The 24,505-nt window shown below is 53.9% G+C and overlaps 1 protein-coding gene across 1 annotated transcript in view; it reads left to right on the forward strand.

The window, feature by feature from the left end:
* The window catches only part of RUNX3 (RUNX family transcription factor 3), a gene marked incomplete at both ends in the record, with an annotated part of 40,884 nt that overhangs the window by 11,554 nt on the left and 4,825 nt on the right, over positions 1-24,505 (forward strand). Inside the window, 4 exons of the mRNA XM_079546087.1 lie at positions 2,109-2,353; positions 3,119-3,275; positions 7,117-7,221; positions 20,184-20,348. Of these exons, the coding sequence (XP_079402213.1) occupies positions 2,109-2,353; positions 3,119-3,275; positions 7,117-7,221; positions 20,184-20,348 (672 nt within the window). The remainder of the gene's footprint in view (positions 1-2,108; positions 2,354-3,118; positions 3,276-7,116; positions 7,222-20,183; positions 20,349-24,505) is intronic.

Below are 24,505 nucleotides of genomic sequence, written 5' to 3' on the forward strand. Positions count from 1 at the left end.
CCTATGTGAGCAGGTCAGCCCCACATCGGGTGCTCAGGCCTTTCCTGGCCACCCATGGATGGATCATCTTCTCACTCGGTGGCTGCTGTGTAGAGGAAGGGAAGCGGGTGGGGAGCAGGCTGGGAGGAAGGGGCCGAGGTGACGCACTACGGGTTGTGCTCTGCAGGGATGTGGGCTTTTAGGCGGAGCCACTTTAAAGGCAGGTTCCCAGCAGGACAGGAAAAAAAGACAGGAAAGGAAGGAAATGTAAAGCCACTAAACCTGGAACCGAGCATCGTGCTGATCTCAGGGCTGTCCCAGCACTGTGCTTCTGCAGCGATGCTCCCTTTGCCCCACTGCACCGGTTCCGTCGGTCCCGTCTGCTCCCTTTGCCCGACCGCTCCGGTGAGGGAGAACCGGTGGGAAACCTCCGTGCCACCTCTCCGCCCGCAGCCCCGGGATGGGCCCGTTGGGGGTGTGTGGAGGGGAACGGAGGACTGAGGGAAGCCCAGGACCACGGTCCCACCGCCTAAGGGCCGTAAGACGTGAACGGTAGCCAGCGAGAGCCGAACGGGGGGGTTTCCCGTGCCGGACCGCTGGCCCCTCCGCCCGCCCCGTCGCGGAACCGCGGCGCCAACGAGCGGCGCTTCGGCCGCACTGCAGCGCTGCCCGCCCGCGGGGCACCGCGCAGGCGCCGTGTGCCCCCCCCTCACGCTCACACCCTCTCCGTGCCACCCCTGGGGAATCCCACGGGGATCGGGGGGGAACAGAACCTCGGCCAAGACCGGCCCTCCCGTAACGTGCCCCGGGCTCCGCGAGGGGAGGGAGGAGGGAGAGCGTTCCCCCCCCCCCCCCCGCCTGTAAACAGGGGTAGAAAATAGCGCTGAGCGCAGCGGTGCGCGGGGAGCTTTCCCCTAAAAAGGGCAGGAGAGCTGCGGGACGGGGCTTAACGGGGCGAGGGGACCTGCGCTCCTCCCGCACTGCTTCCTATTATTAACAGAACGTCTTAAAAAAAAAAAAAAAAAAAAAAAAAAAAAAAGGCAAACAAACAGAAAAAAGCAAACACGGGGTTATTTTTGTTTTCGTTCCCGTCCTCGGCTCGGCTCTGCAGGACGGGAGCGCGGCTCGGGCCCCTCCACGCGTTGCGGTTTGGGGAGAACAACATTGTATTCGTTTACGGAGGAGCTCGGGGAAAGAAGTTTTAAAAGAAAAAAAAAAAAGAACAGAAGGGAAGTTGCGTTCTGCACTGCTCCCGACGTGCCCACAGCCGCGGGCCGCCTCGCCGGACCCCCCCAGACAAGGGCAGACGCTCCGTGCCGCCCCCCGGGGCTCCCCCCACCCGCCCCCGGCGCGTTTCTCCTCCCGGTTCGGCGTTGCCACGAAGAGACCGACGGCTCCGTTTTGTTCCCGAATACGCGGTCGCTTCGCTAACGACTGCGATGGGGTCTGGCCGTGCGCACTCCCACAGAGCGCTGCGGACGCCCCGGGACCGCCGTACAGTGGAGACGGTGTCCAGAGGCGGAGAATAGCGGCTCTCCCCGCCCCGCGACGGCTGAGCTGCAGCGGGGGCGCGGCCGGTGAGCGGCCCCCTGAAACCCCGACGTGCGCTCCCTCAGCCCGTACGCACCGACGGGGCGGGACTCGGTAAGGCCGGGCCCACTTTAAGGGAGGCAACGCCCCTTTCGGCGCTGCCCACACCCCCCTGCCTCCCGGGAGCCGGGCGGGGGGGCAGGGGGAAGGCCCCCCATTGGTGAGGTTTCCCGTCACTCACGGCCGGCCCGCCCCCCCACCGGGGCCGGCAGTAAATACGGTGCCGGGCGGCGCGGCGGCACTGGGAGTTGCTGTCGGGGCCGCCCGGCGGAGGGGAGCAGCCTACAGCCCGGCCGCGACGTGGCTGTGCCGGGGCTCCGCGTTGCCGTTCCCCGGACGGGGCGGGCGGGACAGCGGCGAGGCCGCCGCAGGCGCTCCCCGGGGCCGGGAACGAGCAGCCCCCCGCACCGCCCCGCCGAGAGTGGGGATCTACCGGGACGGGGCCCGGTTGCTCGCGGCGAGCCCCGCCGCTCTCCTCACAACCCCCGGCCGCGGCGGCGGCTCCTTGACGCCCTCCGTTGTGATGCGTATTCCCGTAGATCCGAGCACCAGCAGGCGCTTCACACCCCCCTCCACGGCGTTCCCCTGCGGTAAGATGGGAGAGAACAGCGGGGCGCTGGGGGCCGCCGCCGCGGGCGGTCGGGCGCGGCCCGAGGTGCGCTCCGTCGTGGACGTGCTGGCGGATCACGCCGGCGAATTGGTGCGCACCGACAGCCCCAACTTCTTGTGCTCCGTGCTGCCGTCTCACTGGAGGTGCAACAAGACGCTGCCCGTCGCCTTCAAGGTAAGGGGCGACCTTCTTGGGGGGGGGGGTCGGGGCTCCGGGTGCCGCTCCCCTCTCTCGCCGCTTTCCCTCCTTCTCGCTTTAACTCGCTCCTGACATCACCTTGAGGGGAGCCGCTCTTATTATTTTTAATCAAGTCTCCGCGTTGCCCTCCGGTCACGGCATCTAAGATATTTCGTACAGTTAGGAGCTCTCAGGCAACTTTGAAGTGTAATGAGAACGGAGGTTAATTACCTTTCCGGGAGAGAGAGAGAGAAAGAGAGAGGCAGGAACGGGAGAGCCGAGCCGCGAGCGGAGGGCGAAGCGCCGCAGCGGCTGCATCGCGGTGCGTTGGGACGGGTCGGCCCGGGCCGGGGATGAGGAGTGGGGCTGGGGGCGGTTCCGAGGGATCCTGCGGGATGGGGGGTGGTCTGCAGTGCGGGGCTGCAGCGCTGGGCCCGGCCCTGGTCGCGTTCCTCCGCTGCGCCCCGAGTTCCGCAGCGCAGTTCTGTCGAATCGAACCTCCTCAGACAGCGGCTCCTCGCTGCTGCAGGGCAGAGCCTCGGCACTCTGGAGTCCCTCGCTGCATTCAGACCTCGATTCTAAGCTCGCTTGTCCCTTCCCCTTCGTTTTTTTCTTTTCTTTTTTTTAATCTATCATCGGGATCTCGAATTGCTTTTGGTTTTGCTTTGTGTTTGGGGACGATCTCGAGGGGAGGGGAGCCGTGAAGCGGTTCGGCTCAGACCTCGGTCACCTCAGCCTGAATTCCCCTCGTCCTGCCCTCAGGTCGTGGCTCTCGGAGACGTCCCCGATGGGACGGTGGTGACGGTGATGGCGGGGAACGACGAGAACTACTCCGCGGAGCTCCGCAACGCCTCCGCCGTGATGAAAAACCAAGTGGCGAGATTTAACGACCTCCGATTTGTCGGGAGAAGCGGCAGAGGTAGGTGTCGGCCGTCCTGTTTGGGGTTTATTTTCTTCCAGGGGAAAAAAAAAAAAAAAAAAAAAGGAAGAAAGAAAGGGGGTGTAAAGAAAGCTCTCTATTTTTTTATTTAACGGCGTTTTTCTCGCAAACCGACGGAGGCGGTTGTGTTGCTGCGGGGTGTGCAGGGAGGAACCCCCCCAACCCCGGCTCCAAAGTGATTCCTCAATGGGTCGTTCGGGGCTGCGGCGGTGCTCCGCTCCTCCCTGAGATGTTCGGTTGGGGGAAGGGGCAAGAAAAAAAACCTCATTGCGAAGCTTGCGTGTATTAAAGCAGCCCCTGGCCGGTGCGGGGCTGAAAGCCCCGATCTCAGCGCTGAGGAATTGAGGGAGATGCGGTGCGGTGTCGGAAGAGGGGGAGGCTCGTTGTTGGCTGATGGAAACGCGGCGGTGCGGTTCTCCTGGGAAGAGCGGTGTCCTGCGGGTGGGGTTGCGGGGAGATCCGTTCTTAACGCCGTGGGAGATGCGGGAGCCGGGCGGGAGAGGCGCACTTGTTTTCCCCGTGCTGTATGGGAAAGCAGAAGGGCGATGTTACCTTCTGGCTCTGTCGCTCAGCCCCGCACCGATCTCAAGGAATGGTTTGTGACAGCGAACCATCCAGGAAATGAATCTGTGCCATCTCCAGAGCAGGACGAATCCCCTGCAAACAGCTGGAAGGAAATCCTTCCCCCCTCCCAGCCGTGTCCTACCTGAATTCCCGACAGCGTCAATAGCATTTCAGCATTTCATCACCAATAAAGGCTGCAGACTGAGCCACTTAATTCACTCCGAAAAGGAAAAAAAACAAAGCAGAATGCCACACATTAATGGCCATCTGGTAGCATTTTCTCCATCTCTGGATGTACACATACGACATCGGATATATTTTGACTTCTCTGCATTAATTAAAAGCAGTGATGTTAGGAATTATTTGCATGTAATAACTGTTTACTTGTTCCTCTTTATGAAACTTGAATAGTTTACATTCTTTCATACATTTCCTTTTTCCTGTTGGCTCCTTCTCCGAGTTGCCGTTTCTTTAAAAACTCCCCGCTTAACTGCTTGCAGGTTGATGGGCGGAAAATGTTTTTTCTTTTATGAATTAAGCTTTCATTTCTGCAATCAATTATTCCCTTCGGCTCTTTTCTTTCTGTTTTTTGTTGTTGTTTCTTTTCTTTTTTTTTCTTCCCCGAATTTCCAAACTCAACCCAACCTCGGCTCTGCCTTTGGTTGCATTGGGAACTTTCCTGCTCTGCTCTGCCGTGTTGGAAGCAAGCAGTTTCTACGTCTCTCCTTCCTCCCTCTGGTCCTCACTGCACCTTGAGAAGGAGCAAAGATCGGGGCTGTTTTCTTCCCTTATTTCGGTCGGTGGTTGGGCTGTGCTCCCCCTCAAACCGAGGGGCTCTGAGGGGTATTTAATGCTCAGAATCGTTCCGGTTGGGTTTTTATCCCGGTTGCCGCTCTTACCTTCCTGTTTCATTCCTACAAGCCCCGCTCCGGCTTTGTTTCTATCGATGGAATTTAATGCCCGGTGTTTTGTTGGAGCAGAGCTCTGTGTGTCCGTTCGAGTAAATGCTGTGTGTGAAAACGCCCAGGGGGTCACAGCGAGTTCTGTGCCCTCAAATCGGCCCCGGGAGGTTCTCGATTTGCGAACTTTGAACGGTTCTGGGCGTTGTGTTCGCACCGGGGGCAGAAGCAGGAGCAGATCCTTCCACTCCCCATCGCCTTCTGCATCTGTAGAACAAAAGGAGGGGACCTCGAGCACTTGAGGGGGTGGGGGGGAGTGTTCGCTGTGCTCCAACAGCCTGCCTTGCTGCTCGTACGGCGGTGTCCAAACGAAAGCCGGGGTTAGAGGGGGGGTGGGGGGGTGCGATGCCCCCCGGGGAGCCCCATTGAGGGGCCGGGGTGCGGGACGGAGCTGGAAGCGGCCGTCGGGGCCGGGAGCGGTGAATGGAGGTGGAGGAGGAGGAGGAGGAGGAACGTCAGCCCGGGTTTCCCGAGAAGGAGAGAAATGAGTTCAAAACGGTGCTGAGTAATAATGGTCGTTTTCAATTCGTGGGAGGGATTTTTGAGAGCCGGTAGAGAGGCAGGAGGGTCGCGGCCGTGGTTGTGTGAGAGGACGCCAAAAATGCGGGGAAAAGATCACCTGGAGAAGGAGCATCCATTTAACGGCAACAACCAAAAATAAAAAGGAATAATAAATAAATCCGAGCCGGCAGAACCAGCACGGAGCTGCAGCTCTGCTCGGGGACTCGCAACCAACCGATGCCTTTCTCCACGTGGAAATACCTCCTAAAATCATGTTCCTTAATACCCCTTACCTTTACGCTCGGGTTTCACAGCTCCGCTCCCGTCGGCTTTTTTGCGGACGCGGTTTGTGCGGATCCCGGCGCTCCGGTGGGGCTGCGGAGCGCATCCGAAATGAGGGGGGAAGGGGGGGGGGAATTTGGGGGGGGGGGGATACAATTCCTCCTTATGTAGAGAATGAGCTGAAGGCGCTGCTTGGTGCTGTTCTGCGGGTTGGGATGTTTGCAGAGCTGCTTCTGCTGAGTGTTCTCAAGACGATAATAATAAGAATAGATGGAAGGAGAAATTATTATTATTGATTATTATTATTATCTCCTTCTAGCTATATGAATAGCCTTTATTTTTATTATTATTATTATTTTTTGCTGTGGGTGTTTTCGGGTCCATCCTTTGCATCAAACGGTGGCTGGGATCTGAGAAACCTGAACCAGGGCAAGATGGAGCAGGGGAGGCTCTCCCTGCAGGGCTGAGGGTGATGCGTGGCTTCTCTGGGGTGAATTCTGCTCACCCTTCAGCTCTGCAGCACCCGATGCCTTCGTGATCCTGCAGTGGGTGCTCAGGGGGGGCTCAGCTGGAGCTGCTCCCTTGCAGCCCCCGTGGACCCAGAGGGCTGCAGGTGCTGTAAGGTGCACAGGGTGGGAGCAGAGCAGGGTAGGGGGCGTATGGCTGCTGCTATCTTCCCATCCCCTCCCATTCTGCTGGGGCTGCACTCCCGAACCTGGCTTTAGAGAGCATTTATTCCTTGCCTCCTCCCATTTATTTATTTTTTTTTCCCATCGTTATTATTATTTTTTTAATAATGAAGGTAACGAGCTTGGTGCTTCAATAGCATCACCGCAGCCCCCCATGATGATGTGTGGAATGTCTCCTGGCAGCAGGTTCCTGCTCCCTGCCTGCATGAGGATGGAGAGAGGGTCACAGGGACAGCATCTCCTAGGCTGAGGGTGACACGGGGGGGGCTGCTCCTGGCTGGGTGAAGCTGGGCTGGGTTCAGTGCCCATTTATGCTGCAGCTTGGTGTGGCTTTACCCATCATCTGTCACACCTACAGAGGTGCCTTGTTGACAGATTGCTCCTAAGGAGCGTCCCATGGGCACCAGGACCCAAACCTGGCCCTGGGGAAGGTGGGGGGGGGGGGGGGGGGGGGGGGGGGTCCAATGTCCAGTGCTGTGTTTTGGGGCCGAATTCCTGTGGGGGAAAAAGGAATTGTCTGGGTGGGGAGGCACTGGTAGGCTGCTGTGGGTGGAAGGATTGATATGGGGACAAAGGGCTGTCCAGGAAGGTCAGGGCTGCTCTAAGCCAGTCCAGGCCTTTTTGTTGCAGCAGTGGAACCCTGGCAGAGCCAGCCAAGCTTTGTAGCTCAGCAATAACATCCCTGAAATGAAACGATGAGTGTTGGAGTTTGGTGTATGCGAATATTTATGTCTGAGCACGCTCCAGCAGGAGCGATTTGCTTTCAAAGGAACCGAACCCACGCGAATGTCCTCTTTTCTTATTTTTCCCTTTACCTTTGCTTAGGAAAAAGCTTCACCCTGACGATCACAGTGTTCACCAACCCCACCCAGGTCGCTACGTACCACCGAGCCATTAAAGTCACTGTAGATGGACCCCGGGAGCCACGACGTGAGTTCTGTGCTTTGTTTGGCATGGGAGGGATTTGGGGGTCCCAACAGCAGGAGGGATTGGGTTGCCGGCAGCCTGAGTTCTCCTCATTCATAGGGGAAGGACACAGCTTTGTTAGCAGCATGGAGCTAACGAGGTGCTGGTGGACTGGGGGTGTGCAGGGTGTTGCAGGTTGGGGGTGTTGAGCTGGAATTGCTGCTCCCCAATCCCACAGGCTGCCCCGTGCCTCCTGCCTGCCTGTGGGGCATCTGCTGCTCGCTGTCAGTTTTACTTTCAGGTTGCACAGCCTGGCAGCCTGGTGGAGAATTAGAAAAACCAAGCAGGCAACTCAACTGCAGAACCACCCCTCTGTGTGATTGGGGTGCAGGCAGTGGGGCTCTGTGTTCCATTTGTGGGGTCGGGGTGGTTGGAGCTCCCCACTCTCAGAGGGTTGGGATTGAGCAGCACTCTGTGTGCCCTCATCCCGGCCCCGCCAACCTCCTGCTCACCCAGCACCACCCCGGGGATATAAAGCACAGTTTATTCACTTTGCGTGTAAAGCTGTCGGTGCCCAAATGGAAGGGAAGCAGTTTGATCCCTTCTAAACATGCTTCAGAAAACATTTTCTGTTGATGCTGTCACTGGGCCATCGGCACCCCTTGATGTCAGGCCAGGTTGAGGCTGTTCCCTCTGTAAGAGGGTTTTATTTGCATTGCTGCTTCTTGATTTTTTTTTTTTCTCTCCTTTTTCTTTCTTTTTTTTTCTTTAATTATTTTTGTCTTTGCTCGTTTTTAATTTTGGAGCCTGGGGTGTTGGGGGGTCCGTTGTGAGCCTGCAGGGTTGAGATGCTTGTTTGCAAAGCTGGCACCCAGGATGCGCAGCGCTGCTGGGTTTGGGTCGGTTGCTTCTTAGAACCAAAGCACAGCCCTGCAGGTGGAGGGTATTGCAGGTCGTGGTGGGTGCTGTAGAACCTGAGGACAGGCGGTGTGGAATTGCACAACACCTCCAGCTCAGGAATAGAAACCAAGCAGGCCTCCTGACTCCTGCTCAGCCCCTTATCTGCTGCATCAGATTGCCTTTCTAATAATAATAATCATCATCACCATCACAGGGAATATATAAATAATAATACACGGCGAGATAGTTACTACTCTTAGCGTTTGGTTTGCTCTGATTTCACCGATACTCCGCGCTCACCAAACCCCAGCTGAATCACAGCTGCTCCTCCTCCTGCATTTCAACACACGGGCCAGCCGCCGCCGATCTTTAATTTAAAGGCTCTGATATGGAGGCACACTGGGCAGGAGCTGTGGGTTTGAGCTGTGGGTTTTGAGCTGTGGGCAAGCTCTCCCGGCTCTGTTTGCGTTGGTGCCGTGCCTTCGTTTGGCACAATTAGCCAAAACCTGCCATGGAGCAGCCTGCCCTGCCTCTTGCTTGGTTTGCCCGAGGGATGCTGTCCTGGGATGCAAGGTCAGCGCTTTGCTGCTGTGCTTTTGGCTTTTTCTGATCTGCATACCTGTGCTGGAGATGTCGGCTCCTTAAGGAGGTCTGCGTGGTGTTCACGTGTCGGTTGTGCTTTTGTCTTGTGGGTTAATTGCACAGAGTGGCTGAGGTTGGAGTTGACTGTAGAGACCACCCAGTTCCAGCCCCCACCACGGGCTGGGTGCCCCCATGAGCTCAGTCTGCACAGGACCCCATCCCTGTGCCCCCACAGATTGATGACCTGAGCAGTTTAGGCCTAAATTGTCTTTTGTAGGGCTTTTTTTGGTCTCCTTTTCAGAAGATTGTAAACTTGTAGGCAGAAAAGGGAATTCACCTATGTTTGATTTGAGCCTTGTTTGGTGAAAATCCGGTCTATGGTGGGGAGATGGGGGGTAGTTTTCTCCTTTCATTATACTCATTGCTTTGCATTTTTGAATGAACCTGCCACTAAAACTAAAACAAAAAATCCTTTTGCCCCTCCCTTCCTCCCCATCCATCTGTGTGCAGATCTGCAATGTGGAACTGCTGCCTGCAGAGTGGTTTGGGCTGGAGATGTCAGAGGTGGTTTTCTGGCCCAGCTGCCACTGGGGGGCTCTGGCACAGCACCCTCTGCTCAGCACTGCTCACCTGGAGGAGCCCCAGGGCTTTGGCTGAGCACCAAGGCTTCTATTGCCCTCCCTGCTCAGCTTTGGGAGGTGAGAGCAGCCACCAGGGCTTGTGGTTATTTGTATGGTGCAGGTACTTCATAGATGAGTGTAGATGTGCAACATGCATGTAGGTGACAATGTGCTTTTTGGCCCTTCTTGACAGCAGTGTCACGAATGAGAGGGACGTGGACGTTGGGTGCAGGAGCAGCATTGGGACTGGGGAGGGGTTGGTGTGACCGTGCAGAAAAGCATCCTTCATATGGAAAGAATTGGCCATTTGTCTTGGGATCCTGGGAAAGCCCTGGGCATCATCTTCTCAGATGCAGTGAAATTCTTCCAGCAAATGTTCTCGTGGGGTTTTTGGCCAGAACCACGACTCCTCTCCGTGCCCCACCTCTGAGCTTCCCATTCATCTTCCACCCCTGTCCCATCGCTTCATCTCAGCCCTTGAGCAACTCTTTTCACTAAAGCTGTGCCCAGAAAACATCTGAGGAGTTGGAGATCAAGTTGAGTTGGGTGAGAAATGATGGCAAACCAGGCTGCAGCTGGAGCTCATGGCAGGGCTGGGGGGCACCAGGCTGGGCACTGGGACCCACACCTCTGAGCCCACAGAGTCCTATGAACTCCCAGCGCTGCCTTGGCCCCGCTGCCTTTGCTCCATTCTTTCTATTGCACCCTGCTTTGCTGCGGGTTTGATCTGCAGAGAACATCTTTATTTTTTTGGAGTTGACACCTTAGCTCTAAACAAATGGTGTGTCAGGTGCCGAGTGTTGACACACTCTGTGCAAACAGGAAGTAATAAAATATTTGAGCTTCCTGTGGAATTTCCTTCCCTCCCCCCCCCCCCCCCCCCCCCCCCGCAGCTCTCCATTTAGCAGAAACCCGACTTTGCTGCACTGCAGTCCTCGTGCAGAGGCTCTCCCACCCACAGGAGGCAGAACGTGGAGGAAGGAATAGCTGGGAGCTATGCAGGGCTGTTTAGTCTATTCCTGGATAAATGAGAGCATCTCCAGGGCCTCCCCTCACACCTCTCTGTTGGCTGCCTTCCCTTTCCCCTTCCTCCAGCTCTGTCCTCCTCGCTGTCACTTCTTGCCAAACCTTTCCACTTCCTCCTCTCCTCCCCTCTCCTGCCCATCTCCTGGGAACTCTTTGCAAGCTCCTGTTTTCTTCCTTTCAGTGTCTTTTCTAATTTTATTTATTTATTTATTTATTTTTGCTGCTGTTTACCCTTTCTTAACACCCATTCCCCAGCTTTTTGCAGCCCTTTCAGCCCTTAACCCCATGCTTTCCCTTCCTACCCCATCCTGACCACCATGGTGAGGAGTGAGGAGAACCCAAGCAGAGTGGATCACCCACCCATAGCCCTGTTGGGCAGCACACACGTGTGCAGCTGTGTCACCAGGAGCACACCCACCCCTCAGGCTGTGGGTGCTGGAGAGGTGGGGATGCTCAGAGCCCTCTGCTACCCTGCTGAATGCTGGACCACTTGGTGGAAGGTCAGGAGAAGCTGGGGGATGGAGATGTGTTGTATTTATTATTATTATTATTTTATTTAACCCCTCCCCCAGCAAAAAGCACATAGGGATGGAGCAGGGTGCTCCATCCACCCTGGGCACCCATGTGCTTTTTGCTCTGCAGCTTCATGTTCTCTTCTCCTGCACTGATGGGAAGGAAAGCGAGGACAGGCAGGGCAACACGTGGGGCTCCCTCATCCTACTGACCCCAGTACACTGTGGGGCCATGCTGGATGTGTGCACTGACAGCTCTGAACGCAAGGGATGGGCTGCAGCCTCAGCCCCAGCTCCCCTCACGCCCATAGCTTCTCACCTCCCACGTTTCTGAGCCATTTCCAAGAATGCTGGGTTTTTCTTTGATGTTCTCAAGAGCCTGGCTGAGGGTTTCCCTTCCCTGCCTGTCCCCTGTGTGCGACGTCAGGCTGAGCTGCAGCCCAGCCACGCGCTCTCAGCTGCGAAATGGAAAGCTTGTAGTCTGCAGGGGGTGAAAACCCTCCTTCCTGCCCCTTCTCTGTGCCTGAGCGAGGTGTTGGTGGAGGTGTTGGTGACCCAGGAGGGGGGGGTTGGGGGTGCGAGGTTGTACTCCAGCAGCCCATGCGTTGAGGAGCTCATGGCTGCAGGCAGAGGTGGGGAAAAAGGTCCCCCCAAAATAGAGGAAAGGCTGAGCTGGGAATGGGGAGGATCTGCCCGAAGGGGCAGTGGGTGACTCCAGCCCCATTTCTTCTAGCGGTGGTAACAATGCACACCAAGCTGCCCCAAATACACCAAAGAGGGAAGCCCCTTTGGTGCTTTTCTTATTTTTTTTGTCTCCCAAGATCTGAATTTTTTTTTTTCTTTTCCAAATTCTGGTGAATCTGTTCTGAGGGGTTTTGCCTTTGATTCTCAGTGAGTCCTCCAGTTCGAGGCAGGGAGGAGGAGGGTGTCTGGGGCTGTGCTGGTGAGGACAGCCATCCCACATCCCCCCCCCCCCAACCCCCATCCCCACAGCTGCAGAGGAGTCAGATTTGCATCTAGAGACAGCAAAACCAGCAGCCTGCTTGACTCAGGAAAGGGAAGCAATGCTCTTCATCAGAATAAGCTCTCTGTAGAGACCCCAGTGTGATGGCAACAACTTGGAGCTGCCAGGTGTCCCTATAGGATGTGCTGCCCTAAGCTGAGCCCCTATCCCCCCACATCTGGGGCTGTGGGTGCACCCCTTGTGTTGCCTTATGCTGGGGCATAGCTGCATTGTGCCAAGCTGACTCTTTACACCCTATCTTCATGCCTTCATGGCTTAAATGCCATAAAAAGTACAAAGCTGCAATTATCGTACAGTGGAGGTGGTTGTTTCTGTGCTGACTTCTAGTTTTTGAAGTCATCGATTATTTCTGGCGAAATTTCTGACTCTTTGGCAGTTCCTTTAACAAAGAGCATCTCTTTGGGACTTCCCTTTATCCAGGCAAAAAAGAGAAGCAGAAGAAAAAAAAAAAGAAGGAAAGATCATCCAGGAACGTTCTGATTACCTCTGAGAAATGCAGATTGCTTCTCTGCTTGCATTTAGGCTGGGCTGTGTGCTGGGTTGTACGACTGCAGATCTTTATCTTGGCAAAAAGGGTTTCTCATGGGGATGCGTGAAACTTGAATTTGAGCTGTCCTTGCATTGCCAGCCAGGCTTGTTGCTGAACTGCTCCCATGGGGCGATAGTTTGGGGTATTCTGAGGGCCTTTTGTGTTTTTCCTCTGCTTCTCCTTAGCGAAATATAAATGAACAAATGTTTCCCAGTTGATCTGGGAACTGTTTAAAAAATAATAATAATAATAATGGACAAAGCAGAAATATAAAAGAGGAGAAAAAAATAGATGACCTCAACGCTTCTGGGGCAGTTCTTTGCCTACTGTAAAATCGCTTTAATTTGTTCTAATTTCAAGCGCGGCGCTTAAGCTGTGCCAATTTCCCACCTCTCCTGACCCTGGGGAGGAAGAGGAGGAAATCCTTAGTGACCATTTCCTGCTTCCACTCTGGCCCTGAGCGCGTGGCGGCCGCCTGGTGCTGCCTCTGCTCCATTCCTGGTGGGGTTTTTGGCTCTCTATTCCCACCCCCTCCCAACCTGGAGGAGCAGAAGGGGCTCTGGGCACGTTGTGGCATTGGTGGAGAGTCTCTTTTTGCCTCTTCAAGTGGAGAAACATGAAAGCAGGCGCTGGGCTGATGGCAGCACAGTGGTGTGTGTCCCAAAGGCTCTCCCAGTGCCCCCTCCTTTGGGGCTGTGCTGGGGGTGCAAGGAATCAGTGCGAAGCTCCAAGCTGCCGAGTTCATGCAGGAGTCCCTGCAGATCAGTACTTGCTGTGGAGCAGGGTTTCTCTGTTTGTATTCCCATTGCTAATGTGTTTTGATCCCAGCGGGTAAATCCGAACCCTTTGGTATCTGCTGAGACCATCCAGGGCATTGTTTTCTTGCAGAGGCAGTTCGGGACTGCTGTTGATACATGCATGGCAGGCAATTATGTTAAACTACCTCCTCTAATTTCTTATAGGCACTGCTACCCTGTTAACCCCTTCTGGGCAAAGGCACGAGTCAGGGTTCAGCTCGAGGGGTGGCAAACACTGAGTGGAGCACTGCAGGGACCTCAGCCCTCCCAGGAGGGCAATGTCCCCCGGCTGCAGGTTTGCATCACCCATTCCTGTAACCCAGGCCTTGAAAGAAGCAATAACAAAGCAACCCAAATTATACGGGCTCCGGTAAATTGGCTCCTCTAATTATTTTATTTGCTGCATGTAGTGCGTTCCACCTCTGCTTTTATAATCACCCGGCGCATAATAACTGCAAAATCATTTCACTTAAAAACGACCGATATTTTCTAAGCAAAGCAGCATCGGGAGGCAGAGCAGGGAAATTATTTTTTGCTCCTGGTGTACAAAGAATCTTTGTTGAGATTGGTTGCAACACCTCCTGCTTTTGATGGCTTCGGAAAACCCCAGGCTGTAGGAGAGCATAACCTGATTCTGCTCTGGGTTTGCGAAAGACGGAAAGGATTGGGATTGGAGATGAGGGCATCGATATTGCATTTGGAAGAGATTGTAGGGGAGCAGAAGGAGCATCTGTTGGGTGGGGAATGTTTGGGGAGCAGAGGTCTGGTGAAGGATGCTTCCAGAAGCATCGGTGGTGGTTCAGTGTGCAGGGATTGTACAGATAAATAGCGAATTGCATTTCTGCTGGATGTGGCTGTGTGAGTCCATGCTAAGAGATGAGCTGGGATGGGGCAGGAGGGGATGTGTGTGCTGGGACACACGAGGACCAAAGAGGAGTGTTTGTATTGAGGATGCTGTGAACTTTGCAAAGGGGCAGAGGAGTGGGAGCACAGCGTGGACATGGGGACTGTTGGTGAGGATGGTTGAGCTGTGTGTTTATTGACACAGTGCAGCCCTGCTCCCCATGGGCAGGATTTGCAAGCTCAGGAGGACAGCGCAAAGGGTTGACGATTGAAAAGAAAGTCAGTGCTAAAAGGCAAGTTTCATTTCAGGGAAGATAGCAGCTAAAGGACCCAAACTATCAAACAAAACCACAAGATCGCATCAGATATCGGGGCAGGACACGTCTCGTTTCTCCCTCTCAAAGGGTTTATCAGCACAACCAATCGCTTCAATGATGTGGCAGAGGAAGGAAGAGGATTTGACTCAGAGTGAGATGAAATTGAGTTCCTAAGACCCCGCTCTCCACTGACCCATCACCTGTTCTGAAATCTGGCAGAGATAAATCATATCCTGCAGCGGAAGGGGCTTCGATGCCGTTTTGTATGATTTTATCTTTACTCTTTCCAGCGAATCTATGCACTGAGTGGTAGAGAGAGGAGCAGCCAGAAATGGGGGGCAGCCCGGTGCTGCAGGCTACAAGTCATGGCACCAGGGATGTTGGCAGCGGGATGCAGCCAAAGCTGTGCTTCCCTGTCAGGGCTGCTGGTGTGGGAACACAGCTCTGCTGCTGTTTCCCTGGAGGAGCACTGTGCAGAGCATTAAGGGAGCCACGCAGGTAACGTTGCTTTGGGGCTCTCACGGTGTTGCATTGAGAGTGTTGGCAAAGCTCGACAGGAGCTGTAATTATCCAACATACCAGCCAGTCTCTGGAGATGGAGCTCAGAGTTCAGTCCTGGGATTGGGGGATATTAGCATTCAAATGTCAGGGCTCTGCTCCAGCTCTGTCCTAGGGCAAAGGGGAAACCCAAGGCTCAGTATCCTCAAACCTTGGGAAAGTTTGGATCTGATCTGTGTGGTGTTATTGGGAGTGCAGGACCGGCTGGGGAGAGCTGCTGCATCCAGTCGGCTGCTGCCTGGCCCTGCAGCATCAGGCACATCTCGTATGCATTAGCTGTAACACTGCACATTCCTTGCACGGATTTGAACCCAGCAGATGATCCTCCCTGTCCAGGGCACAGTATCCTAATCCTAACCAGTGTCACCCAAAGGAATTTGATGCGCTTGCCCTAATGGAACAGGTTATTAGATGGGAAAAACCAGCCATACTGGTACCACACAGGTTCCATTTCGAATTGTTAGATAGCAGGCATTAACTCACTGCCTGCTGCAAACTGGCAGAACTCCACTGATCTGTGCACTGACAGCTAATGTATGCACTTGGAAATCTGATCTCAGACTCGACTGAGGCAATACCAGCTGGATGTGCTTGAGATCTGTCTGCTTCCTCCCCAGCACCCAGCCTCGAAATCTTTGAATCGGGGTTTTTTTGCCTAATTCCGTGAGAACTGGATGGCAGCCCATAGCTGAGCTCTGCCTTCCTGGAAGTGGGAGCAGAAGCAGCGAGGGAGGGTGGTGGGGTTTTGTTTTGTTTTGTTGTTTTTTTTGCACCTTGCTATGAAAGCTGCAGGATTTCCCACAAACGTGCCGGGTGAAGTTTTCAGTTCTTCAGTCAAGACCTTTAAATCCCTCCTGATCCACCCTGCAGCCTCAGAGCCAGATTTTTCTCAGGGGTGTTTAAGGATGGGAAGACCTGGTGAACTTTACCCTGTCGGCTGCTGGGATTCCCACCAGCTTTACCAGCACAGCAAAGTGTTTCAATACCTTTGCACATCCAGACAGGATCAGTCCTCCTGTGCAAACCCTAGGAGTGGGGAGCCCATGTCCCTCAGGGGTCCGTACTAAACCTGCACAGAGATTTGGGTGTGATGCTCCTTTCGACCTGACCATGAGCCGCAGCTCCTGCATCGTTAGGAGCTGCTGGAAGTCCCATCCAAGATTTGTTTTCCTCCCAGAGGGCTGCGTTTGGGGGTGTGCTGGTGTCAGCAGGGCTCCAAAGCACGATGGGGTTTATCGGAAGCTGTGTGCTTGCGTGGCCTCCTGTCATGGGGTGGGCAGGGAGAGAGGCAGAGGCGAAGCCAAGGGACCAACCCACAAGTGAGAGGAGATTAGGGGCTTGCAAACCAGCTAATCAATACCAGCCTGCATATAATGAACATCTCTCCCACTGCTGCAGCTTCAGACAGTAAAAACCCACTGTAAGTGCAACGTATCTCCGTGCTTCCTGCCAGCTGGCTGTGAGCCAGCGTGTTTTCTTCAAAAAGAGGGATATTTATTTTCAGCCTTTTAGAGGCAGCCAATTCATCTCGGACCACCACTGGCTAAAAAAGCTTTAGAAATTAGCAGCTTCTTTTTCTTTTTCTTTTCTTTTCTTTTTTTTTTTTTTTTTTAATTTTCTCCCTTAAATATTATTTTCCTTTCGTTGTTGGAGTCGGTGTAAATCCTCTGCGTTGCGACACTGCCCTGCTCTCAAAGCTGGAGGAAGACAGTAGCAGCAGTGTCTCATGAAAGCCAGAGGAAACCAAAGCAGAGCCTCGCCGTGACTGATTCTCTTTCCAAATGGCGTAAGCAGGCCGACTTCAGGCATGTGAATAATGAGTTATCTGTGCTTGACTTTGTTAGGCAGCAGAAGAGATGGTCCCTGCGAACGTTTTCCTCTTTTCCTCTTAGCATCGGGCTGGTGCTGCTGCTCACCAGGGCTCTGCGGAGCTCCCCGTCCTCTTCTCCCATCCTTTGGTGGCTGTGGGACCCACTGAGTGCTTCTTGGCTGGGCATTTCCCATGGCGAGCCTCGAGCTGGAGGTGTGGGTGAGGGCTGGAGGGGCACTCACCTCCTGCACTGTGGGTATGCAAAGATGAAACCGCTGAGCCCTGTGCTGCGAGGGACAGCCCTGATGTTCCCATAACGCAGGCGCTTCTCATGTGGCTCGTTCCCAGAGCTCATGCTGGGACTTGAGGCTCAGACTGGGAAAAAATTCAACCCTCTGTAAAGGATTGGAGCATCTCTCCGAAGTACCTCTTTTGAAGGCTTCAGGAGGGATGTGAAAGGTGTTTTTGTGCACTGAGATGGAGTTTTATCCACTGCTGGTTGCTTTCTTCCAGTCCATTCTCGTGGACGTGTAGAGGCTGAGCTGTTAGGCTGCATGGCTGCTCCTCGGTTGGGCTGCAGAGAAAGGAAGCAGGTGGGTGCTGGTGGCCATGCTGGGCCTTGCAGTGCAGGTGGCTGTGCTGGTGGGCACGCAGTGGGCTCTACAGCTGCTGGAGCTCAGCTGGAGTAACCACAGCACATCCCAGCTGAGGCGTTCTGCCCTGGCCGTGCTACTGTCTCCTGGTTCTCATCTCCTCCTCAGTGGAGTAAAGGAAATGATCTGCAAATGCGTGTGTTAATGAACAGCCCCCACTCTGAGCTGAAATGCTCTGTGCTTCCTTTGCTCCAGCTTGCTGCCAGTGCTTCACAGCAAGACGCCCGGGGAGGGACAAGCCACTTCCCACCATCTGCTCCCCTTCCTCTGGTAGCACAGGGCTGCACTCTGCCCAGCCCCTGCCTCCCCTGGCCATGGCTCCATCTGCCCCCACATATAGAGAAACCCAGGGCTGGGCTCCCCAGCATCTGTATTGGGCCAAAACCAATTGAGCAGCACTGACAGTTTGGTATCATTCACGCTATGAAGGTCCTGGAGTCCCTTTTCTACTTTTGGTCAGCTTTGTATTTGCAGCTGGGGAAGCAGGGTGCTTTGCTGGGCGCTGCAGACACCCCTGCAGCCATGAGAGGTTGCTCTGCTGGCAAGAAGAGTAGGGTCTGTTTGGTGTTTGGAATCTTTCAGTGCAGAAGTATGCCTTTAAATCAGCTTGGAGGGCCTGAGCTTCGGTACAGCGCTGGCTTTTTGCTGTCAGCTTTCCAAGAAAAAACCCCAAACTTCCAGGATGCACCCTATTACTGGCCTAAGTGTCACAGCTCTCCCAGCTGGGAGGTGTTTGGTGGGATTGCTTGTTTGCTGGGCTGATGCATGCAGATCGCGTTCTTACGCCAGGATTTGAGGTGGTCTGTCCAAATCTGCACGTCATCACGCTGAGTATCAGCGTTAAATGATTCAGGGCGCTGAAGCCTCCTCTGACTGATTTCTTGGGTTGAGGTCTGACGCTGTTTGAAGTCAATTGAAAATCCACCCACTGACTTCAGGAGGCTTTGAGTCAGTCCCTGGGTTAAGCTCGAAACCACCTTCCTTTTCTCTAAGGTATGAGCTATTGTTCGTTTGACGGCGCTGGTTTCCTCTGCATGTCAGCTGTGGGCAGATGGGGAAGGGCTTTTAATGAAGCCAACCGCTGCAGAAATAAAAAAGCTCAGGTTGTTCTGATGAAAGAAACCCATTAATAGCAATTCTCTCTTGCGTGACAAAGTCTGACGTCCCCAGCTCTCAGTGACAAGCAGCAGGAAATGCTGGGGAGACAGCTTGTACCGAGCAGGGCTGGTAGTCCGTGGGGCTGCTGGTTTTTAACTCATTCGCTTCCTTTTTCTGTACAACACAGTGCTGTCCCAACTCAGCCCCATGGATGGAGGTAGGCATGGACAAAACGCACTGGGGAGGGCCTGGGGAAGCTGGCCAGGGTGTGAGCCCCACTGCTGCTCACTTCCTACACCAACCCCAGTGTTTGCTTTGGCTTACATCCACATCGAGTTTTCTACATTATTTTTTATCAAGACAGCCTTAGGTTTGGGGTTTTTTTTTTGCTGGTAATGGCTGAGCCTGCACACAAACCCTGTTCCAAGGGACACTGCTGTTTACTGGAGGCAGCACAGGGACTGCAGTGCAGCACAGCGTGGCTGCGTGAAGCCCTTAGTTCAGTTGTGCAGCTGAAAAATGCTCAAATGCATTAACAACATCGCTTGATTTACACTTCAGGGTTTTCTGTCATGTCCCAAATACTGCTGCAGGACGGGATTTTGGCTGAGGTAGGGGCAGATAATTACATTTCCATTGAATTTCTGTGCAGCTTCGTCTTCACAGTCCTTTTGGCTCCTCTGCTAAGTTATGCCTGAGAGGAGTGCTAGAGGAAAAACTTATTTCCACCTATTTTTCTTCTTGTGTGTTCAGATGAGATGTGGCCCGAGCAAGACACCTCATTGCACACCCATCTCTTCCCCATATGCTCCTTATGTCTCCCAGGACCCTCCAATAACATGGAGATGCCTGAGGTCTTGGAGCACAGGGAGATGAGATTCTGGTGAGGATTCGAGGTTTCCTTGGTTTACTTCACACAGTAAACCAAGCAGGGAATTGTGTTTTCAGAATACCACCAGGTTTTCCTTTCTGCTGGGAGCCCTTTCGGAGCATCTTGTTCTGTGGCATCAGCACATTGGCACTGGGGCTGGAGTTGTGCATGGGAATAACGTGGGGACATCAGAGAGCAGGGCTGGAGCTGATGCTGGAGTCAGGGCTGAGCTTCCCAGAGGCTCCACAAGCCTGGGAGCTCATCCCAAGCCAATCAGAGGCAAGATGGGGAGATACCAGATGCCAGGCTGAAGGAGGGGAAAGTCTGGGGACCTTCTGTGACTTTGCTATGAGCTGACACCGTGCTCACGCCAAGCAGATGTGGGGCCCTTCAGCTTCGTGCGGCTGTAACTGAGGCTGGAATCCAGCCCAGGGAGAGCGAAGCCGTTCGGCAATGATTAATGTAGTAAAATGGGAAAGTTATGTATCAAGTGTATTTCATGCGCCTCTTGCCTCAGGCCTATTAGCATAAATTTAATAATTATTATTGCCCCGTTCCAGCAGCTGCTACCTAAGGAGCTGGGAGCTCTTTGCAAATGCTCGTTAGCTGCTGCTTTAGGGCTGGGAGAAGAGGAACGGAGCGAAGCAAAGCGGTGCCATGGGCAGAGCAGGGCAGGGGCTGCAGTGGGACAAGGGGCTGTCCTGGGTGCACGGAGGAAATGCTGTAGAAAACACAACCAAGCATTTCCCTCACTGATTCCCCAGTTGTGGAGGCAGGGGGCTCCTGCTGTGCTCCACCCACCAAAGGGGAACGGGTTGGACACCATCCTCTCTTATCACCTTCCAGGGCACAGACAAAAGCTAGAAGACCAAACTAAACCCTTTGCTGACCGCTACGGGGAACTGGAGCGGCTGCGTCAGTCCATGAGGGTCACCCCCACAACACCCAGCCCCCGTGGATCCCTCAGCACCCCGAGCCACTTCGGGTCGCAGGCTCAGACTCCTATCCAAGGTAAGGCTGGCGTGCATCTCCAAGGTTGGGGTTGGGATTTTGTTCCTGGGAGCCTCCTCACACCCATGGGGTGAGCAGATGGCTGCTGAGCTGCACGCTCCAGTGGTTTCACCCAGTAAAACCAAGCAGTTCCAGTCGGAATGCTGGGAGAGCAAAGCAACGTGCTTGGAATCCAGTCACTCCTTTGATATGAAGGCGCTGTGCAGATGGTTAAGCATCAACTATAAAGGGTGTATTGCACTTTACATGCTAATCCAAATGGTTTCTTATCTTGTTGAGCTGTGTTGATGCCAAGCCCAGCAATCCACCGCCTTGTTCCAGCCTCATTCCCCACATGTATGCACACCTGCATGGGCGCACGCGCAGCCTTTGCTCTTCCCATCAGTGCTATCAGTGGCACTGAGCCCTCAGGTGTTCCGTATGTCTGCCTGGCAGCTGCCAGCAAAGAGGTTGGGGCTGCAGCCTGCCCATCCTGTGTGCTGGAGTTTCATCCCCAAGGTGCAGGCGCTGCATGTGAAGCGATCTGGCTGCTTTGCTGCACTGCTCGGCACCGCTGTAATTAAGAAAGCTGTTCTCTCATCTGCACGGTAGCCCCGAGTTCCCTCCCGTGTGTTTTTAATCGTGGTGTTGCTTTCCTTTGAGAATCTGCAGAAGTACAAACGGAGATCTATGGGGTATTATTGAAGCGACGCGGGCTTTGAGTTTTGGTGTGAAATTGTCTCCCTTGGAAGGGTTGGGGCTGAAAGTCTCAAAAGCCCCAGAGCTGCGCTTTCAGAAGTGATGTAGATGTTTGATGACCTCAGTTTTGTTGGCCAGGGGGTTGGCAGAGGCACCGAGATATGTTAGAAAATGTCACCTGAATTGTAAAAGCTGATTAGGGGTTTCCTCCCAACTCCAAATGACAATGAAAGTTTGATTTATTTCTCAGTCTATGCTTGGAATTTCCAATGATAGCAGCGCGGTTTGCGAGAAGAACATTTTGTGTAGGATTATCATTTGATTTTTGTTTAAAAGAAGAGAGGCTGAGTTTTATAGACTCATCTCATTGGCTGTACAATAGAGATTCTTTGGAGGAGGCTGGGAGGGAATAGTTTAAATTAGCACAGTCCCCTGTAGTGCCAGAAACCCAGAGAGCATCATTTGGAGCAAAGAATCAGGTGATGACACAAATGCAGAAAGAAAAATGGAACGGGCCACGAGTCACCGCCTGGGCCAGATTCCCAAATGTCAGTGACAGCAGGAGTGGAGACGCACAGAATTAGCCCATCCCAAATGGTTCCTGCAGAGCACATCCAAAGGAGGACCAGGAATGCTGCAAAGCTGCGCTTCGTGCACGCTCCGCTCTCAGCTCTGCTGCTTCCAAATTGGAGGAACCGTCTTAAAAACCAGGAGCAGAATCGACTCAAGTGATTTTAATCTCAGCCTTTTGACACAGCGCTGGCTATAACCAAGCAGAATAATAATCATTAAAAAAAAACCCAGCCCTCTTGCTCTCACACACACAGCTTATTCACAAAGATCGTAATTTTTACCCGAGCAAGTGGAGGCTGCCCCATGCCAAGAACAACACGGGAGTTAACAGGCCTGTAATTCTCACGACTTGGCACATTCTCAGGTAACACACACGAGAAGCTGATTAGCAAAAGCATAACGAGATGCTGGTTAGGAGGGATGGATGAGGCGGGCTGAAGTTTACCAGTCCCTGCTGTCTCTCACTGGGTGCTGCAGGTCCTCCTGTCCCCATCCCCTGTAACCTCTCCTGGTGACTTCCCGGTTCTGCTGACCCAGTGCACTGTGTGAGCGATCCCTGATCTGCTTGTGGCCAAACTGATGAGCTGGAGTGCTCCGAATAGCCTCAGCCACCGATGGGCAAGCAGAGCCTGGGTCCTCAAGCAGGGAACGTGGAGGCTGCAAGGCAGAAAGGAGCTCAGGAGATGGGGTTTGTCCACTGAGGTCCTTTGGAGATGTTTGCTCTGTCCTCCCCTGTGCTGCAGTGGGATCACATCAGGGGCACTGGTGTAAATGGGAAAGGAATTGGCCCTCAGCCATTTGCAGACTTTGGGTGCAGCATCTCCTGGGGGTTATAAACATCTCCTGCAAAGTGCTCACAGCGATGCTGAGCATCTCCCAGCAGCACCAGTGCCCACTGCCTAGGGTCAGTTCATTGCAGAGGCTCCAGCCCTGCCTTGCCCCTTGCAGCTGAGCGGGGAGCCATTTGTTCTGATGGAACAGACGTCTGCAGCCCTGAACGTGCCGGGTTTGTTGGCCACATCCACTGTGCAGGGAGAGAAAATGAGAAACCCAGTGGGCTGGGCAGAGCCATTGGCATCCACTGAGGGTTTGGCCCAATTTTCCCCCAGTGAGGTCTGGGAAATCCGAGGTTTTGAAATCCTGGCTCTCCCATCTCTGCAGTGAGGCACCATACTGTCATTAGGACGGCCCGAAATGGTTCCTGATTACGGGGCACGCGATGCCAGAGCCTTGCGTGCTGGCTTCATTGCCACTGTTGTCTTTGAGCTTTAAATAAAATTAAAAAAAATATATTAAAAAAAAAATATCAAGTAGCTCTCAAAAGCAAAGCGAGATGTTAAAGGAACTTGCTGCTGGCTGCCTCTTGGGCCCCTTGCTCTGGGGAAGTGGGCTGCTGACAGGCACATCCTTTGGGAGCACCCAGACAGCCCTGCAGCCTCGCTGCCCTGCCTGTGCTCTAGCAGCTCCATCTGAACCACTTTATTCCCATTGCAACAGAAGAGGACCGCCCAGGCAGCCGGCTCCTGCCTGCTGGCCTCGTGCTGGAAACATCTCCAATTGCTCAGGAGGAGTTGTGTGCGTTGTTCAGCAGCACAGAGGGGCCTTGGGTACAGGGGGCCAATTGCAAAGTGATTTTGAATATGATCTCTGCAGTACTAGAGTGAGCTGTGGTGACGAATGCACTGAACATCTTCATGCTGCTGCAGCAAAACCGAGCTCACAGCACCGTAAACGTCTGCTGGATGCTTTTGCAGACTGCATCCCTCCCTTCCCAGCCTTGGTGCCTGCTGGTGAACAGCCTCAGCTCTCATCTGGACGCTGCCCAGTAGAACCAGTTGGGTTTGTGATCTGTTTCTCAACAACCCATTTCTCAAATGCAGTGTTTTTAACACAGGCTGCTCAGCAGCAGAGCACTTCATATGCAGTTCAAGTAAAATCTCTCTCTCTCTCCCATTCTTTCTTTTTAAATATACATTTTAAAGTATTAGATTACTTTTAAGCAGCTTCTTGGCATAGCCAGCGAGTGCCCCATTGTTTCCGAAATGCAACGTGGCTGCTCTGAGGTTAAGTCCTGAATTATGGGCCCAGCAAATACACTGAATTGCTGCTTCCTAATCCCTGTCCAGATCGACTTATGGTTTCTTTAAAATATCCGTTTCTTAATGGATAAAAACATTCTACCATGGGCAGAGGCTAAATTGTTTCCAAAGGAAGCCAGGCAAGCATTAGTGGGAAGAAAACATATTGTGGGATTCGGCTTCAGCCTCGGAGGAAGGAACACTGCAAGGATGGCTTCCGGGCTCCGAATGCACCCATCTCCATGCAGCTCCCCTGCTGTGTGATGGGTGCTGGGGCTGATGGTCAGAGGGGCTCAGGTTGGGAGCGCTGTGGGTGCAGGCAGGGTTGTAAATCCTGCTGCTTCCTTTTATGTCGTCAGGGCTTGTTTTAATGTCGTTGTTGGGTTGGTTTTTATTATTTTTAGTGCTCTTTGAATGCAGGTAAAGAACAGAGTGCAGGGAAGCTGGTGGGGGGTCTGCAGTGTGGGCTGTGCTCCTGCTCGGCCCACCCACCCGTGCCAATTAGCAGTGTTAGCTCGTTAGCTGGTGGCTCAGCCGTGCGGGGCAGTGCGGGGATGGTGAGGGAAGGGGGGCTGGGGGGCAGAGAGGACAGGCAGCAGGCTTGTTTAGTCTAGCATAGGGCAGGCTGGGAGCAGAGCGCGTTGCTCTGTAAATACATCCAGGGCATAAACAGCAGGGATGGGGAGAGCTGATGTAAGCAGTGGTGGCACAGAACAGGGGGGGCTCAGCCGGCTGGAAGGGGGGGAGAGGAGGGCAGGGGGAGGGCAGTGAGGGGTACAGACGTCCGATGGACCTCAAAGAGTTGTGGAGGGGGGGGAACTGGGGGCT

This window comes from Tetrao urogallus (genome assembly GCF_951394365.1).
Source record: "Tetrao urogallus genome assembly, chromosome: 23".
NCBI classification, from domain to species: Eukaryota; Metazoa; Chordata; class Aves; order Galliformes; family Phasianidae; genus Tetrao; species Tetrao urogallus.